The 18,752-nt window shown below is 49.3% G+C and overlaps 2 protein-coding genes across 8 annotated transcripts in view; one reads left to right on the top strand and one right to left on the bottom strand.

Moving 5' to 3' along the window:
• RTN4 (reticulon 4) overlaps nt 1-2,688 on the top strand; it is a 47,540-nt gene extending 44,852 nt beyond the window's left edge. For all 5 annotated transcript variants that reach the window (XM_061356862.1, XM_061356864.1, XM_061356863.1 and 2 more), the window contains 3 exons: nt 55-101; nt 1,222-1,280; nt 1,640-2,688. In XM_061356862.1, coding sequence (XP_061212846.1) covers nt 55-101; nt 1,222-1,280; nt 1,640-1,682 — 149 coding nt within the window. In that variant the 3' untranslated portion in view covers nt 1,683-2,688. The remainder of the gene's footprint in view (nt 1-54; nt 102-1,221; nt 1,281-1,639) is intronic.
• A 2,393-nt stretch (nt 2,689-5,081) lies between these two features.
• The window catches only part of EML6 (EMAP like 6), a 120,763-nt gene continuing 107,092 nt past the window's right edge, over nt 5,082-18,752 (bottom strand). For 2 of the 3 annotated variants that reach the window (XM_061356855.1, XM_061356854.1), the window contains 9 exons: nt 14,653-14,810; nt 13,469-13,583; nt 12,155-12,343; nt 10,334-10,506; nt 9,575-9,737; nt 8,710-8,813; nt 7,464-7,617; nt 7,056-7,156; nt 5,082-5,258 (listed from right to left, as the gene is read on the bottom strand). In XM_061356855.1, coding sequence (XP_061212839.1) covers nt 5,234-5,258; nt 7,056-7,156; nt 7,464-7,617; nt 8,710-8,813; nt 9,575-9,737; nt 10,334-10,506; nt 12,155-12,343; nt 13,469-13,583; nt 14,653-14,810 — 1,182 coding nt within the window. In that variant the 3' untranslated portion in view covers nt 5,082-5,233. Of the gene's footprint in view, nt 5,259-7,055; nt 7,157-7,463; nt 7,618-8,709; nt 8,814-9,574; nt 9,738-10,333; nt 10,507-12,154; nt 12,344-13,468; nt 13,584-14,652; nt 14,811-18,752 lie in introns of those variants that run through there. The other variant, XR_009726010.1, reaches the window with a different exon arrangement.

An 18,752-nucleotide genomic window follows, 5' to 3' on the forward strand; every position in this document is an offset into this window, starting at 1 on the left:
GGCTCACCTGAGCACCTCTGTCAGTACTCACAGCTCTGCTGTGCTCTCTTCCAGCTTTGATCTCGCTCTTCAGTGTCCCTGTTATTTATGAGAGGCATCAGGTGAGTGGATGTGGATCACAAAACGGGCTCCGTGGGAGCAGCGCCATGAGTGAATAAACCCAGAACTCGCCTCAGTCTGCTGAAATCCTGACAGGCTTCCGAAGGCCTTGAGCCAGGCCTGGTGCCAGGGCGGTCACGTTCAGTTCGGAGCCCGGGCTGTGTGCGGTTCCCCAGCAAACAGTTGGGACAAAGGCCTGATTAACCTGGAGGCCTCCTCTGCCCTGATCCAGCTTCAGGGCGTTAATCCTGGTGGAAGCACGTTTCTGTGGAACCCTTGGGGGCTGATGGCCGGGGTTCACGAGGCCCTGTGGGATCCATAGCCCTGGCAGAAACGGGGTGGGAGACACTTGGCTCAGTGCTGAGCTGCTCCTGTGGGGAGGCAAATGGGAAGGGAAGAGACAAGAAGGAGCCAGCGGGGTTCGGTTCAGCTCCAGGGGTGCCCGGAGCAGGGGAGCCCGGAGCAGGGGAGCCCGGAGCAGGGGAGCCCGGAGCAGGGGTGCCCGGAGCAGGTCACAGCGCAGGAGGGGGCAGCCAGCCCCGGCTTAGCAGTTCCTTCTCCTCTTTCACAAACAAGGCTGCTTGGGGGGGGGGCTGGGGCATGGGGAGGGAGCAGAAAGGCTCGGAGCAGATGGTGGAGCCCCATGGGCTCCTCTCCGAGCAGGGAGCAGGGAGCTCTGCAGGGGCAGGAGGAGGAGGGACAAGGTGTGTGGCTTAACCCAGGCTCCGCAATCCTCTTGAGGGGCTGAAGCTGCTCGCCGAGGGCGTAAGCTGGTTACCAGGCCCGGCCCACCTAAGCTGCTTCCCTTCCCTGTGCTGCCCCGAGGGCCCGGGCTGGTTGTGCACCCTCGTGTTGGCCTTGGGCTGAACCACAAGTGGCTGCTCCAGAAGCCAGAGGTGGATTCCTGTGGGCATTGCCCCCTGCTCCCTGCTGTTCAGGGCAGCCACTGCTGTGTGCTGGGGCTGAAGCCGTGGGCACTAACCTGGGGCACACACACGGGTGAGCCCCTTCCTGCCCCTCCGTTACAGTCCATCTCCTGTGTGAAGCACGTGTTGTGTGGTGGGATTCTGCAGCACGGTGAGGGTAAGAGCTGCTGGTAACATCAGTCATCCTCCCTTTCAGGCCCAAATTGACCATTACCTGGGACTCGTGAACAAGAATGTCAAAGATGCCATGGCTAAGTGAGTAAACTTGCACTTTATAAATAGCATTTAGAGTTCTCGGTGCCTGTGGCGTTCCTGTATGTGACAGGAGTGCATTGTGTGCACTCGTCCTGGGGGGAAGAAGTCCTTTGTTTGAATTTGGAATGGTTACAAAGATCACCCCGGTTCTTGCTAAGTTAATCCTTGTGTCTTTGAACCCGTCAGTGGAACCCGGGGCCCTCAGCAGGTGCAGCTGAAGGGGGAATGGAGAATTGAGTGGTTGCATTGGGTTGTGTGTTGCTGGGGTCATTGTCTTGCCATGCTGCTGCTTTACGACTGTGTTTTACACCTCCTGCTTCTTGTTCCTTACTCAGATGCTGTTGTGTTCCCTCTTGCAGGATCCAAGCAAAGATCCCTGGGTTGAAGCGCAAAACCGAGTAAAAAGCCTGAAGCAGCGTATCGATAGGAAGTTCACCTTTTAAGGGGGGAGAAAAACTACTCATTTGGATTTCCACGGGGAGGGTCAGGGAATAGCGAGCCCCTTGACATTGCAGTGCAATTTCACAGACCTTTATTTTTTAGCAACGCAGTGTTTGAGGAAAACAAAGATAACCGTTTTGACTGCCATGTGTTTCATCATCCTAAGTATCGTAAGCTGCTATGTATGGATCTAACCTAATCATCTTCCTGTACCCTGTGTGCAGCAGCACTGGCTAACCCAAGAGTTGAAAGCTGTACATTTTGCTTCGTCAGCGGTAGTCCCTGCGGCGTTCCCGGCTGGGGCGGCTGGAGCGGAGGCACTGCAGTGTGTGCACGGTGTATGGTCTGTGTAGGTTGATGCCCATTTTCTAAACTGAGATGTTTTAGAAGAATTATACCATTTGAGCAAGTTTTGAAAGCGAATCTTGCCTTTCTGGTATGAGTATAGCTGTATTGTGATTTTATTGTTTTATCAATTGCCAATATATATATATATATATGTGTTTCACAAAGCTTAGATCTTTCAGCTGCTCCACAGTGCTTTGTACTTCAGAGAATTGACTGGTGGCTGGACTAGCTCTGCAGCACACAAGCTTGAACCCCAAACTGTCGGTGTGAACACTAGCATCTGGTTAAAACAAACAGCGAGAGGGGGATGAAGGAAGGAACCTCCACGTGCACCTAAAGCAAGAGACAAGCATACACTTTGTGGCACAAACGTACAGTAGTTGATTCTGATCTCTCAAACTCTCATAATCTGTGGACCGAGTATCCAATGCTGCAAATGTTGGGAACCCGAAAACCTTGTTATGCAAGAAATAAGGGAGAATGTCTCCACTTGCAGGTTAAGCTGTATTGAACCAAGTCTGTGGAATGCATTGTGAAATGTAAAAAAAAACCCAACAAAAAGGCAAAAAAACCCCCAACCAACCCAAACCCCAAGTATCAATAAAGCTTCTAGACAGAACCTGGTGGCATTTTGCTTTCTTGAGGCAGATTGAATCTATTGGTGTTTATTTTGTTGAAGCTCCTGGTGATTCAGTATCCGTTGTACATGGTGGTGGCCACGGTCTGTCAGCCGTAGGCGATGTGAGTCGCTGGCTCCTCTCAGTACCTGTTCTTCCCGTCCGTGCAGTGTGAAGCAGTTTGGTCAGGTCCAGAGCCCTCATACCCCATGGCTCCAGTGGGCACGTGGTTCTTGTCACCCAGGCTCTTGGCTGTGGCTCTGGTTGGTGCTGCCACTCGAGTGGTGCGAGTTGGGTGTTGAGAACGGTGAAGGAGGCGTTTCAGACTCAGCCAAGTGATGGTGCCTGGTTTGCTTTAGGGACGGTTGCTGTGTGATGTCTGCTTGGGGAGGGCATTGGCAAGCAGAAGTCCCAGGGGTTTTCCAGATCAATTTGTTGGATCTGGAAACTTGCATCCAGCTTTCTCTGGGACACAGATTTGTAAGTAATGGCACCCTGACCGGTAGCAAATAAATCCATGCGCTAGGACTCGAGTTTACAGTATTGGACGTGGTGACTTCTGAACCTTTTGTACATAAAGCCAGACCCTAGGAACACACAAACGTGTTTCCTGACAGACACTACTGCTTTAAGCTGCTTTTCCCATCACCATTGAGTAATGCATTCTGGTTCTATCTGGGATACAATCCATGCGGAAGGAAGGCAGAGAAGATGCTCGCTGCCATCACCACCTGCCAGGATTACATCATCCAGCAAGGAGGGTGGCTAGAACAAGGACTGTGTAGGGCCTGTTGTGTATCTGACAAACTGATCTGTGTAGTGGTACAAGGCATTACTTAATAAATTCAATTGTAAAAAAGGTGATTTGTTGAGGTTGCTGCAGCACTTTTGTGTGGTACCTGGGCCCTGGTCCACTCCTTGCACTGAACATTGCACCCAACAGCCTCCTCTTTGGGCAGTGAGCGTCAGAAATGGGTTGGCAGGAACTTCCCCTGGTTCAAAAGGGTTTGGTCCTGACCTGGGGCTAGAGCACCAACAAACATTTCTTTTCAAAGACTGAATGCAAGTCTCAAGGTTTTATTTTGGCCTTTCTGTCTCTGATTAACAGCCAGGCTTTTTACAAGAAAGGTGGTTTTAAAACACATTATTCTAGGCCCAAAATCCCAGAAATCCTTTGCCCTTGCCCACACTTCCCACTCCTTTCCAGCCCCTTTCATGGGAAAAAGTTGAACTTTTTCTTTCTCCAGTTCCCCTGTCCCTGGAGGTTTTGGTTTTGACAGAAGCACTGAAGGGCTTTACCTGCCTTGTGTGAACCCCTGCTCGTGGGCTGCTCTGCTCTCCTCTCCTGGATCCCACACCCTGTCCCACAGGAGAGGTGATGATGGGAACAGGGGCTGCTTTTCCCAAGGGCAGGTGAATGTTCTGGTACGGGAGGGGGTTCTGTTCTGCTCCCAAGCAGCAGTGCCAGGCGTCCCTTGGGATGCCTGCAGGAATTGCCCCCAGCACAGGAGGAGCAGGCAGCAGTGACTCAAAGGCTTCCACACCATTAATGCAGTGGATGGCCCCTGCCTGTGGAAGCAGTTACCTCTAAAGCACAGTTTCCCATAGACAGGGAGTGGATGAATGTGGGGAGCAGCTTCCTCACTGTTGGGGTCTTTAACCAAGCCTCTCCCCCTTTACTCGCCATTTAAGCTTCACATTCCGGCTGTAGTCACGCTACCATCGCACACGTTGTGAACAGCTTACCAAGGGGTGTAATGCCATCAGGGAATTGTCCTTAGAACAGCACAGAGCTGCCTCTGTCACAAACAGTTTGGAATTGGCTTGTGAAGGTGTTGAAGCCCAAAGCAGAGACCGGGGACAATGGAAGTAAGTACACAGCTGGGAAAGGTGGTGATGGTTAGCCCTCCTCTGTGTGAAAGTTATAGCACCGTGTGTTGAAAGCAAGGGGTGGGAGGCAAGGCTGGAGCCCGTGCTAATAGAAAACTATTCAAAGGCACTTCATGGATAGAAAAATTTGCCAAATATATATATTTAAAAAGAAGATGGACTTAAAAAAATGGTAACTTTGCTCCTTTGCTCGCTGCCAGCTGAAGTGTGACCCCAGCTCGCCCGTCCAAAGCCTGCGCCTTTCCTCAGTGCCCCAGAGGTGAGTGAAAGCAGGTGGTGAAAAACCCACCCCTTTTCTTGAACAAACCAAGCCATACATTTTGGAATGATGCAAATTAAAGGGCCCAGCGTTTTCTCCGTGTGCTCCCTTCCCAGACAGGGTTTAGATAACACAGTATTAGGCAAAAGCAGCTTTGTGAGGGAGCTGTTCCTCACTTCGGCCTACCCGGGCTACAAAAGGATTCCCTTTCAGCCGTCTCCTTCCTCCTCGGGGTTATCGGGTGAGATCACATTCAGTGAATGCTATGAGTCAGCCGGAGGTCTCACGGGGCAGCATCGGGTGGGGGTCACCGCAGCCGCAGGGCTCGAAGCATCGTGGCTGTCCCGGCTGGCCCAGCCCCTGGGTGGTGGCAGTGCAGCAGCAGGGAGAGGCTCCTGTCAAAGGCAGCGCCACACAAAGACACTGCGGGAGAAGGAAGGGAGGGGGGGTTAGCTTGCAGCACCGAGAGGCTGTGCTAAATACAGACGTTATGGATCCATAATGGCTGTAAAGGTGTCAGTGGCTCCAACTGGGGGCTTGCCAGGCAGCTGCCAGGTACAGCAACGTGGAGTGAGCTGAATGTGCTTCCCTTTCTCGGGAGAGCTGCAGCACCATAACCCCCGGCAGGGTGCTGAGGCACTGGAATGGGTTGCCCAGGGAGGTTGTGAATGCTCCATCCCTGGCAGTGTTCAAGGCCAGGTTGGACAGAGCCTTGGGTGCCATGGTTTAGTGTGAGGTGTCCCTGCCCATGGCAGGGGGGTTGGAACTGGATGATCTTAAGGTCCTTTCCAACCCTCACTATTCTATGACTCTATAGCCAGCTCCTGCCCGTGTGTGCAGTGCAGGCCTGGGAACGGCGCTGTTTGTTCTACGCTGTACTTACCCTCCGAAACAAGAAATCCCCTCCGTAACCCCTGGCCAAAGCAGGGCAGCTGATGAGCTTTCCTGAGCTTATGTAACTTGTGTCCTGCAGGGTGAGGGCTGAGGTGAATGCAGCCTTTGTTCCCATGCAGCTGCTCTGTGATGGGATGGAGCTTCCTGCTCCCACTGCGCAGCCCCTTTCTCAAAGCAAAACACCTCCTTCTCCTCTGCTTCCCCCTTTCCAACCCTCTAACCCCCAAAGTAGTGGGAAACGTATGGGGGTGAGGGGGGGTCCTTCATTACCAGCGTGACTGCAGGAGCGACAGTGGATGCTTTAATGTGGGCGAGCTCCTGCAGGGAGGGTTAAATTGCTGCACGCTTCCTGCTGGGGAGCATGGTGTCAGCAAACGTTCATCAGCGTTTAGGGCTCTGCTTCTGGAAAGCAGCAAAGCCAATCCTGCAGTCCCCGGCTGCTGTTTCCTGCTTGAACGCAGCTCTCTGGTACCTGCTCCCGTCGGGATTTGTGCCTTTTCATTCCCTACCTGGGTCGGTTTGCAGGGAGAAAAAGCATTTCAAAACCCAGCACTTTTTCTTAGTTCTGCTTTGTGCTGTTTGAACGTCTCCCATGGGCTCTGTTTAACCACGATTGGTTTTCGTCCCTCACCTTTGTGCTCCCTGTTTTGCTCGGCAGGTTTGTCCTCTGAGCGGTACTGGGAGCTCAACTAAAACATATGGGGAGTGAGAGCGGAGGGGAACCTGGCTGCCATCACACGTGTGTCTGTGTCTGTGTCTGTGGGTGTGCATTTACTGGCCTTTGAAGGAGAAAGAAAAGCCCACCTCAGACCTCGGGCACCTTTTGCACCTCCTGCTGTTTGAAATGTCTTTCTAAATCCGTCCATCCCTGGGTTTGGCCAGAATTCCTGTCCTACCCTTTGCTGGGCAGGAGCTATTCAGTTATTTTTGTGTGACTGACACCCCCAGCAGCTGTCTCTGAGTGGTCTCAATGTTCTGCAGGCACACGTGTGGGTCCTGTGCCAGCAGCCAGGGCTCCTTCTGCTACCTCTTGGTGCCCAAAGCCTCAGAGCTGGGTGCTGGGCAGTGCAGCACCAGGTCTGTTCTGCCTCTGCCCAAAAGGAGCCACAAGCAGATGCTGCTAAACACAGGAACCCAAATGCGAGATGCTTTAGGTGAGTGGTGCCAAGGTGGCAGGGTTTGGGTGCAAGTGACCATGAAATGCATGGATCCCAGGGTCAGAGGGCCAAGCTACAGCTGTGCTGGTGGGCCGAGAGAGGTGTGCAGTGCGCTGCTGTGGGTCTGGGGCTGAAGGGAGCACAGAGCCCCTTGGGTCACCCCCCTCACCTGCAGTCGTCTCCTCCCGTGCTGATCACGTACTTGTCGTCGTGGGAGAAGCGGATGTTGGTGACGTGAGCGGAGTGCCCGAAGTACCGCTTGTGCTTGGCCTGTGGGAAGGACACGTGCAGGTTGGCACCAGGCTGATGGAGCTGCCTCGTGGGGCCCAAACCCCAGCAGCTCCGGTGTTCTGAGCCCACGGTAACCCCAGCTCGGTGCTCCCTCCCTCCCCGCCTGCTGGAGGATGGCTACTCCATCACCTGCAAGCTGCTCCCCCCAGCTCCCATGCTCCTGCAGCCATTCCTGCTTGGAGCTGGCCCCCGCATTTGGAGGCCTTAAAATCACAGAGCAAGGAGCCTGAGCACGGGGAAGGTCAGGTTAGTTCACTGTTCAGGTTAGAGTGAAATAGCCACTTACAAACTTTTCTGTGCATGGGAAATCAAACAGTTTCACCAGCCCAAAGTCGTCTCCTGTGACTATGTTTAGGCCAGCATGGGTCACACATGCACAGTTGACATCTGCTTTATCTGCGTTTCGTGGCCAAATTCCTATGACTTCGTCTCCAAGAATGCTGTTCCAAAAACAAGTTGAAAAAAGAGCATCAGACCATAAGGCTCACTCGCTGCTGCTCTGTTGCACAGCGTGGGGAGGCAACACAGCCCAGGGATACATAACTGCTGCCTTTTAGAAGAGTCTTTTCCTTCTAAATCATGGCACTGAATGTGATCTCATCACAGAGACCATCACTAGAATATATCTTTGTGTGACTCACAAGATCACCTCTAAATCTAACCATAAATCCCAAGGTTTACCTCCTGTGAACCTCGCTCATCATTTTATACAAGCAGCTACAGCCCCCTCCTTTCCTCAAGGACACACAGGGACCCTCCCACAGGGATTTTTGACAGCAGTGTTCTCTTAGCTTTAAGTTACTGAATGAGGGGATGCTTGTTTGGGTGTGGAACACTTCCTAAAATGCCTGTTCTTCCCTTAGATTAAGCTCCTTTATAATCGTCCCTATTTACCTGCACATTTACTGCCAGATGTGTCTGCCCCACTCCCACAGTCTGCCAGGAGTCCTTAGAAACAAGGAACTTGGGGCAGATCCTTATGCTTGGTAGCAGAGCAGTGGGAGGAAGAGGAGGATTCTCACTTAACCTTCTCCTCAAACCGCCTCTGTTACTGCCCACTCAGATCTCAGATCTACCTTTGGCCTCTTCCACTTTGCACATGATTACAGTGTTGTAATCGTGTTGGGAGGGGCCCATATAAACCTATGGCAGTGAATGTATTTTAATGATGCCCACAACTCCTTCCTTCATAGGCAGCTCCTGTTTCCATGCTTCCCATGCTGCTTGTGTTTGTTGATGTGGGATAAGGTAGCACCTCCACCAGCATGCCAGTGGAAGCAAAGCTTGAAGTGGTGCAGAGCCCCATGAGGGCAACAAGCCCCTGTGGGTGTCTGACAGCCTTCAGCATGACTGCAGTCACAGTTCCTATAGACACCAACCAGCTATAAAGGTGTGTAGAGAGGCAGTGTCTGTGTGCTCTGGCAGGTGTGCCAAGCTCCGGGGACATTTCAAGCCTTTGGTTTACACAACCTGATCTTCATTCTGCATTAGACCTGCCCCAGCCAGGCAGAACACTGCTCTTAGTGCTTTACCTTGTCCATGTGGCCCATGTGATCTTCTCTATTAAAGCAGGATCTGTTATCTGCTTCCCTAGCGGCACCTCGTGCACTTGGCGCTTATAGGCACCCGTTGATACCTGAGAGCAGGAAAGGAAAAAGCTGGTGAGTTTGCCCTAAAGACATCACTGTCTACATTTGTATCATTTCCAGCAGTAACAGTCTCAGCAGGTGACATTCCCTTTTCCCTAATTAGCTATAATTCATTACATGCAGTATGAAGTAATAACTGTTACAGGATGATAACTGAACGAGGTGTTCATGCACTCGCTGCACAGCTGGTAGATTGCCTTTCAGTTATGTACCCTCTGGTTTATCTCAACCTGATTTTATTGAATCACAGGAATTTCAGAAGGAAACCTCACCTATTAAATCTGTTATAATTCACATCCCATCCTGGGGAGGAGGAGGAGAACTGTTTCTTTATTGGTGTAGTCCACAATTTCTTTCTTTATGTTGCACCCTCTCCCTTGAAATGAGACAACACTTTGCCTTTAGCATACTGATAATCTTCTAAGGAGCCTGGTTTTGGTTGGGATAGAGTTACTTTTATTCCCTGCTCATGGTAGCAGGCTAACCCTCAATATAAGGGAACTGAGCTATGTTGTTGCTACGGGCAGAGATGCAGAACCCAGGGGGAAGACCTAAGCAGGAGAGGACTATAGGGCCCTATGAACATTCTGAAGGCAACCTGAGTTATCTGCCCTACCTTGGGAGACTTGGAGGCACCTTGAAGTTCAGAGCAACTTTGGAAAGCTTCCCTTTGCCCTTTCTTACCTCCGTATTGTTATTGTGTCTGGTAGCAGGGAAGTCACAGTAAATACAACCAAACAAGACGTACCTGGATGTACCTGCTGTCTGCAGAGAAGTCCATCTGTATGACGAAGCTGGCGATGTCTTTGCAGTAGCCTATTCGGTTCAGGGTCGTGCCTTGAGTGAGATCATAGAAATCCACAGTATGTTCTTGTGAACCCACTGCCAAAAACTTGTTATCGGGGCTGATCCTGGACAGTAAAACATGGGATGGGGATAGAATTTACTGTTTCTGTAAACGATTTTCTTTTGCTTCTCATGCTAATACAAGAGAGCAGATTTCTTCTACTGGAAAACAACAAAAACCTTCTGTAAGTAGCAAGACTGAATCCAGACCAAACCTTGATGCTCAAAAGATAAGTAGGATGGAGGATACTGTATGTAGTTAACTGATGTTAATGCATAAAGCACGCAGCACGATGTGCAGAGTAACTCTGCTCCTCTGGGAGAAAGCAACAGGAATTACAATTTTAAAATGGTCTGTGATATTCATTCCCATATTCCCAGTTCCACAGCACACAAATTCCTGGCAATGTCCAAGCGGATATAGCTGAATTAATCCCAGCAGTATGCCAGATGTGGTATATGAGACACATAAACTTTACATATATGTAAATACAAGCTTTAGGTATATATCAAGCCACTAGTTGGCCAGTAAATGCATTTCATGCTGTCACACGACAAATACGGAGCTATAGAGAATCTGGACATCAGCTTGGATCTCGATGGCCCTTCTCCTGAGTCAGGGCTGTGCATTTAGAGAGCTTCAGCTCCAGTTCCTGCCTACCTGATATCCTGAATGGCAGATTTCCTGTCTCGCTTCTTGCCCCAGACCTTAAGGCTGTTCACAAGTAAAACCACGAACTCTCCGTTCTTCATGCCAATGGCAACCATGTCACCGTCGGGGCTGTACGCGGCGCAGCGCGCGGGGTGGCCCAGGGTCACTTTGTTCAGCAGTTTCTGTGTTAACACAAGCAAGAGGCTCAGACCTGCCCTGGGAGAGCTCCCACAGAAGGGAAAGCTTCCAAACACAGGGGTTGGAAGCCCCTGATTAGAACCAAATGGTTTGGAGTTTCCTCTAAATAGAAACCTGAAAGTTCACATCAGGAATCACATCCCACCAGGCATATGTCACAGAGCAGACTTCAACGGAGAGATGTAACTGGGATGGGAGTTTGGGGTTTGTGTCTCGTTGCAGGGTGACTTCATGGTTTACATCAGAAGGGATGCTATTTATCAGAAAAGGCAGAAAAATCAATTCCCCATTTTGTGTGAAAGTGATTTTGGCAGCTTCTGCAACTGCTGATCAGGGCAGAGGTTCCATTTGATTTGCTGTGTGAAAACAGCCTGGAACACTCCTGCGTTTTTCACCTATCTGACTGTAGAATCATAGAACAGTTAGGGTTGGAAAGGACCTTAAGATCACCCAGTTCCAACCCCCCTGCCATGAGCAGGGACACCTCACACTAAATCATGTCATCCAAGGCTCTGTCCAACCTGGCCTTGAGGTTCACAAACTATCAAATCGATCACAAACTGTACTTGTGATCAATTCATTTTCCATATTAAGAATGATCCCTGTTGGCTCAGGTAACTCCATTTTGAAAGGTCTGTGTAGGCTCCCACCGGCAGAAACCTTTTTATTAGTTTTTAAAAATGTTCCATTTATTTGTTATTTTTAAAACTGATTGTTGGTATAAAACTTGACCTGGCAAAATAAATATCCTGGACTACACTACAGCATCCAACCTGGCCTTGAGCACTGCCAGGGATGGGGCAGCCACAGCTCCTCTGGGCACCCTGTGCCAGCGCTCAGCACCCTCACAGGGAAGAGCTTCTATATATCCAACCTAAATCTCCCCTGTTTCAGTTTTAACCCATCACCCCTTGTCCTGTCACTACAGTCCCTGATGAAGAGTCCCTCCCCAGCATCCTTGTAGATCCATCAGATCTACATCCTTCAGATACTGGAAGGAGTGGAAGAATGTAAGTGGTTCTAAAGAAAGTCCCTAAGGAGGAGGGAGCCATGTGGCCAGCAAGGCAGGCTTTGTGTCAGGGTCTGTGTATTAGTGACAGGACAATCTGTGTCAGCCGGTCTGTAGGCATGGAATTAAAACCCTTCCTTAATCCATGCCAGCCTGTGCTTTCGGATCAAAATAGGCCATGCACAACAAAAGACACTCCATCAGCATGAGGGCGTTTACACTTGTGCCCAGAGAAGCTGTGGCTGCCCCATCCCTGGCAGTGCTCAAGGCCAGGTTGGACACAGGGGCTTGGAGCAAGCTGCTCCAGTGGAAGGGGTTGGAGCTCGAGGAGCTTTAAGGTCCTTTCCAACCCAAACCAGTCTGGGATTCTGGGATTCTCTGCAGATAGCTGTGTTTCTCTTCAGGCTGCTTGCAACTGGAAAGAGCAGAAATGCTACCTCAGCAAGGACTCACCCTTCCACATCACCACGGAGCAGGGAATAAAAAGAACCACACCAACCCAGGAGAAACACATTGCTCTCTTTACGTGGCTGTGCAAAGGTGCATACATACAGCTGGAAATCCACACGGCTGTATACAGTGATTGTATTTTATCATATACTTTTAAATTCAGCAATACTCACTTTGTCAGACAGGTCCCAGATTCTTGCTGTTCCATCATTACTGGCAGAGATAAAGATGTCTTTTGAGGGGTGAGTTGCTAAGCCCCAGATTTCCCCTTCCATGTGACAGTCAATCAACAAGTTTGAAGCAGCATTTTTTTCCCCTACTTCAAGGATTTCTCCATCTTTTGTTCCCACTAAAATTTTCCCCTGTTTGTAGGTGAAAAGAAGAATAAGAGACAGGTTATCAGTGCAAGAGACAGAATAGATCCATAGCAGTGAACACCAATGTATTGCAGAAATACTTGTGATAACTCATCCTGATTTGTACTGCTTGTTCATGCAGCATCTTAGAAGCAGGAGATTAAACCACAGACACTTTCACATCTTGGCATCTGCTATCATGTTCTGGTGTTACTGGTGAGGGCTGTGGTGGATTTGCACCTTGCTATTAAGGGTTTTAATTCAGAGCAGAGTGTTTGCATACAAATTGGTAAAGAGTGATTCTCATACCTTTGAGGTAACAAAATAATGTTGGGCAATAACAACAGGGGTTTAGGCTCAGTTAGATTGTTGAAGGGCACCTTGCATCTACTCTAGCCACTCTGTCACCATCTAAACTGTAAATACATGGAAAAAGCATCAACAGATACCGTTTGAAATTGGTCAGTGGCTACTTGACTAGAAACACAGAACATTCCTCAATGGTGGTGTTAACAAAGAGCATGTCAAATTCCTGAGACTTGACTTATGACGACAAATAGAGATAATTTCATGTGGTGTTAGGTTGCACGGCTACTCACCATATAAAATAACACTCCTGCATCATCACACACTCCTTTCACAACATTTACAAATGCTATTTAAATGTGTGCAAAAGTGACTTTAGCATGTAAATTACTCAGTTGTTTCTATTTTCTTTTTCAGTAATTCTCAGCATGAACTTGTTCTATTTGTGACTTAGGAAAAAAACAGGATCCTCCCTGTCCAAGCAAAGCACCTAAGCTGTGCCCATCTTTCACAGGAAGCAAAGCTTGTAAGGCAGGTACCCAAGTTCCTTTTGTCATTTGAAAAGAAAGGTGGGACACAGGGGTCCTGCCCTGGTGAAATATGTCCCTATGCTTCCTTGATGACTATAGGGGAAAAGCAGGCCCCAAGTGCCAGAAGCGTGATCCTCATGCACCTTAAAGCCCTTCCTGAGCTCAGGAAGACACGTAAGGACACATCACTGGGTAGGCAGGCAAAGCCTCCTCACATAATGCCACAAAAGTCTTCCCCCCTGTGTCTCTCATCTGCCTGCACCAAGAACAACGTGCAGGGGTGCTGCTCACTCACTTTGCCTCTGCAGACGGAGCGCACGCACTCGATGAGCTGGCCTGTCTCAAGCTGGAACGCTCGGCACCGCTTCATCTCCTGGTCCCACAGCTTTACAGCTCCCCCTTCTTTAGTGCTGAAAAGAAGGGTGCTGTGTTACCCACATCTCCCTCTGCACAGGCTATGGCAAAGCCCATATGTAAATCCCACCCGTATTTTTCTGATTAAAAAATAAGACATACATTGAATCACCTTCTACTGTATCTAAGGGGGCTGGAGCATCTCCCATACAAAGATAGGCTGAGAAAATTAGGGTTGTTCAGCCTGGAGAAGGGAAGATGTGTGGAAACTTCAGAGCAGCTTCCAGTGTCTGAAGGGGGCTGCAAGGGTGAGGAGAGGGACTCTTTCTCAGGGACTGTAGTGATAGGACAAGGGGTGATGGGTTCAAACTAAAATGGGAGATTTAGGTTGGATATAAGGCAGAAGCTCTTCCCTGTGAGGGTGCTGAGGCGCTGGCACAGGGTGCCCAGAGAAGCTGTGGCTGCCCCATCCCTGGCAGTGTTCAAGACCAGGTTGGACACAGGTGCTTGGAGCAAGCTGCTCTAGTGGAAGGGGTCCCTGCCTGTGGCAGGGGTTGGAGCTGGATGAACTGTAAGGTCCCTTCCAACACAAAACATTTGGTGATTCGATGGCTCTATAAAGACACCTCACTATTGTGTAATGGAAAATAAATAATGTAAATGCCACCACACTTTATGTTTTGAACAGTATCTACTTTGTAAAAAACAAAGTGTTCTCTTGTCACTTAATCTCTGGCAAATCTGTTACTTCAAGTAAATGAAAGAGTTTACTCATCAGCATCTCCACTGGGAGAGGTTGTCTGTAATTTGCCAGAATTAGAAAATTAAGGAAAACCCACTTCTACCAGGCTGGCAGGACATTATGCAGGTATTCATATCAATTGCTAGTTTGAGGTTCAGTACACCCTTTGCATATAACATGCATTACTGTGACCCTCGAGTATCCTACCCATTAGTCCTTTACTAAGATACCTGTGCACATTACATCAGATTTAGATAGAAGCTGCCACAGTAGAGATGCCATTTATCTCTGGGAAGCATTGTGTATGCCTAGGGTATTGGATGAATTAAAGACAAAATGAGAGAGAGAAAAGCTGTGCACTGTAGGAAGGTTTTGTATCTTACGGTCTCTCCTTCCCTCCTGTAACAATGAGTCCATCTCGAAGGGTCGTGTACATTGTGAACACTGGCCCTGTGTGAGCTTTTGCCACAAGCCTGACCAGAAAATGGTCCTTCCACACGTAGACGTCTCCATTTATGGCACCAGTAAATGTAAGGTTATTCTGCAACAAAAAGCAACAATCTCTGATATAATAAATACCTCAGCAGTTTTGCTCAGCTTCAGTTAAGACTCTTTTAGCTACTGAATTTCCTGAGAAAAGTCAACTATGCAATGACTATGGGAATTAAAACCATCTGCATTGAGAGAATGAGTTTAAAGACTCCACTCTAAGGGTGTTTCTTTGGGATGTTATAAATCAAGTATGTGGAACACATTCACCTCATGCATCTATCTTGAACTTTCAGGTGCATGTGCTTCTTCTGGTGTGCCCATGCTGTGCCATGGCCCCACTGGTGAGATGGATAGCAGGTTACCACTGCTGAATTCTAAGTGATGCTGCTTTCTTCTTGGAGTATGTGTCAGGGAGAATCCCAGTACAGGTGACTGGCAAGCAGGATCTTCCACATGTTGAGAATGAAATGTATAAACTTAACTGCACAACTAACTCTACCTGGTACCTGCTTTATGCACCACAGCAATGGCATAATCCCTCATGAAAGGAAGGCAGTGAGATTGAATCACACAAACTTGAGGAAGAAAAAAGCACCCTGGAAGAGCGACATATTCTGATCACATTGAGTTCATCTGCTGGTTTTGAAAAGTACAGACAGGCAATTTGTTTGTTCTGTCATTATATTCTGCTTCTTATTTAAAATCACTTTTGGGGTCTTTAGTGTCCATTACATTACTCCTATTTTGTACTGGAATAATTCCACTAAAGAGAAATAGGTATTTGGTATTAAGCATTTTTTGACAACAGACTCACTTGTTTGGGCATGAAGACAAGGATCTGGGAGGCTAATTTTATAGTCCTGCATTTCACATAGTAGCACTATTGTCCAGGGTGGGTAATTAGGAGTAAGGGGTTTCTTTGAATTGGTGATTTGTGTAATTTATGCCCAGCCTGGGCAAAGGGAATTTCTGTAGGGTTTCTGGATGAAGCAGAAGCTATTTCAGACCTTAGTTAGGCTCATGGTAATGCTGCTTTTTCCCTGTTAATATGTCCTGTTCTCACTAACGATGAAATCGTTATATATAACGAATATAGTCATGGAGGGCTATGTCCTTTTCAGGAAAGACAGGCCAGCCAGGCGGGGTGGTGGGGTTGCTCTTTACGTGCGAGAGCAGCTACAATGCGTTGAGTTCTGTCCGGGGACAGATGATGAGCGAGTCGAGAGTCTGTGGGTGAGAATTAAGGGGCAGGCTGGCAGGGGTGATACTGTTGTGGGGGTCTGTTACAGGCCACCGGATCAGGGTGAGGAAGTTGACGAGGCCTTCTACAGGCAGCTGACAGCGGCCTCACGGTCACAGGCCGTGGTCGTCGTGGGGGATTTTAACTTCCCTGATGTTTGCTGGAAGGACTACTCGGCAACCCAGCCGCGGTCCAGGAGGTTCCTCCAGTGTATGGATGATAACTTCCTCATGCAAATGGTGGATGAGCCAACCAGGAGAGGTGCGCTGCTGGATCTCATCCTCACTAACAAGGAGGGTCTGGTTGAAGGAGTGAAGGTTGAGGGCTGCCTTGGTTGCAGCGACCACGAGATGGTAGAATTCAGGATCTTGTGTGGTAGGGTCAGTAGAATAGCAAGTAGAATCGCAACCCTGGACTTTAGCAGGGCAAACTTTGGCCTCTTCAAGCGATTGCTAGGGGAAATCCAGTGGGCTAGGCTGCTTGAAGGGAAAGGGGCCCAAGATAGTTGGTTGACGTTCAAGGACTGCTTTTTCCGAGCTCAAGATCGGAGCATCCCGACACGTAGGAAGTCGAGGAAGAGGGTCAGGAGACCTCCGTGGTTAAATAGGGAATTGCTCAGTATGCTCAAGTGGAAGAGGAGAGTTTACAGGTCATGGAAAGAAGGGCTGGCCACTTGGGAAGAATATAAGGCTGCTGCTAGAGGATGTAGGAAAGCTGCTAGGATGGCTAAGGCCTCCTTGGAATTAAAGCTGGCGAGAGGGGTCAAGGACAGCAGAAAGAGCTTTTTCAAATACATGGCAGGTAAAACTAACACCAGAGGCAATGTAGGCCCGCTGATGAACGGGACGGGTGCCCTGGTGACAGAAGATACAGAGATGGCAGAGTTACTGAATGACTTCTTTGTCTCTGTCTACTCTGCTGGAGGCAGTCCTGAAGAGCCCTGTACCGCTGAGACCCCGGATGAAGATAGGTCAACGGAGCGGTCTGCCTTAGTTGATGAGGAATGGGTTAAAGACCAGTTGAGCAATCTGGATATCCATAAATCCATGGGTCCAGATGGGATGCACCCGCGGGTGCTGAGGGAACTGGCTGAGGTCATTGCTAGACCGCTCTCCATCATCTTTACCAAGTCTTGGGAAACGGGAGAGGTGCCTGAGGACTGGAGGAAAGCAAATGTCACTCCTGTCTTCAAAAAGGGCAAGAAGGAGGACCCGGGTAACTATAGACCGGTTAGCCTCACCTCCGTTCCTGGGAAAGTGATGGAACACCTTATCCTTGGTGCCATCTTAAGGCATATCAAGGATAAGAGGGTTATGAGGGGCAGTCAACATGGCTTCACCAAGGGGAAGTCGTGCTTGACCAATCTCGTAGCCTTTTATGAGGAAATAACACGGTGGATGGATGATGGTAGAGCGGTGGATGTGGTCTACCTCGACTTCAGCAAAGCGTTTGACACGGTCTCCCACAGCATCCTTGCGGCTAAATTGAGGAAGTGTGGTCTGGATGATCGGGTAGTGAGGTGGACTGTGAACTGGCTGAAGGAGAGAAGCCAGAGAGTTGTAGTCTATGGGGCGGAGTCTAGTTGGAGGCCTGTATCTAGTGGAGTGCCTCAAGGGTCGGTACTGGGACCAGTATTATTTAATATATTCATCAACGATTTAGATGAGGGAATTGAGTGTACTATCAGCAAGTTTGCTGATGACACTAAGCTGGGAGGGGTGGCTGACACGCCAGAAGGCTGTGCTGCCATCCAGAGGGACCTGGACAGGCTGGAGAGCTGGGCGGGGAATAACTTGATGAAATATAACAAGGGAAAGTGTAGAGTCCTGCATCTGGGCAGGAACAACCCCAGGTTCCAGTATAGGCTGGGGAACGACCTGTTAGAGAGCAGTGTAGGGGAGAGGGACCTGGGGGTCCTGGTGGACGACAGGGTGACCATGAGCCGACACTGTGCCCTTGTGGCCAAGAAGGCCAATGGCATCCTGGGTTGTATTAGAAGGGGGGTGGTTAGTAGGTCGAGAGAGGTCCTCCTTCCCCTCTACTCTGCCCTGGTGAGACCTCATCTGGAATATTGTGTCCAGTTCTGGGCCCCTCAGTTTAAAAAGGACAGGGACCTGCTGGAGAGAGTCCAGCGCAGGGCAACTAAGATGATTAAGGGAGTGGAGCATCTCCCTTATGAGGAAAGACTGAGGGAGCTGGGTCTCTATAGTTTGGAGAAGAGGAGATTGAGGGGTGACCTTATTAGTGTATATAAATATATAAAGGGGGAGTGTCACGAGGATGGAGCCAGGCTCTTCTCAGTGGCAAACAATGAAAGGACAAGGGGTAATGGGTACAAATTGGAGCACAAGAGGTTCCACTTAAACCTGAGAAGAAACTTCTTCTCAGTGAGGGTGACGGAACACTGGAACAGGCTGCCCAGGGAGGTTGTGGAATCTCCTTCTTTGGAGACATTCAAGACCCGCCTGGACACGTTCCTGTGTAACCTTATCTAGGTGTTCCTGCTCCGGCAGGGGGATTGGACTAGATGATCTTTTGAGGTCCCTTCCAATCTCTAACCTACTGTGATACTGTGATACTGTGAAATCTAAAGCACAGAGCAAGGTTCCCTAATGACCATCCTGGAGAGCAGAATATACTGGCACCATTAGTGGGATCACTGGCATATGTTGTACCAAATACTGTTAGCAGAAAAAAAGGTAGCAGAGCCTACCCACCAATTAACATCCCATTCTTCTGAGTTAGCTAGTG

Source organism: Neopsephotus bourkii, unplaced genomic scaffold (genome assembly GCF_033783945.1).
Source record: "Neopsephotus bourkii isolate Nb327-2 ecotype Australia unplaced genomic scaffold, CSIRO-AGI_Nbou_v1 NB_873, whole genome shotgun sequence".
NCBI classification, from domain to species: domain Eukaryota; kingdom Metazoa; phylum Chordata; class Aves; order Psittaciformes; family Psittacidae; genus Neopsephotus; species Neopsephotus bourkii.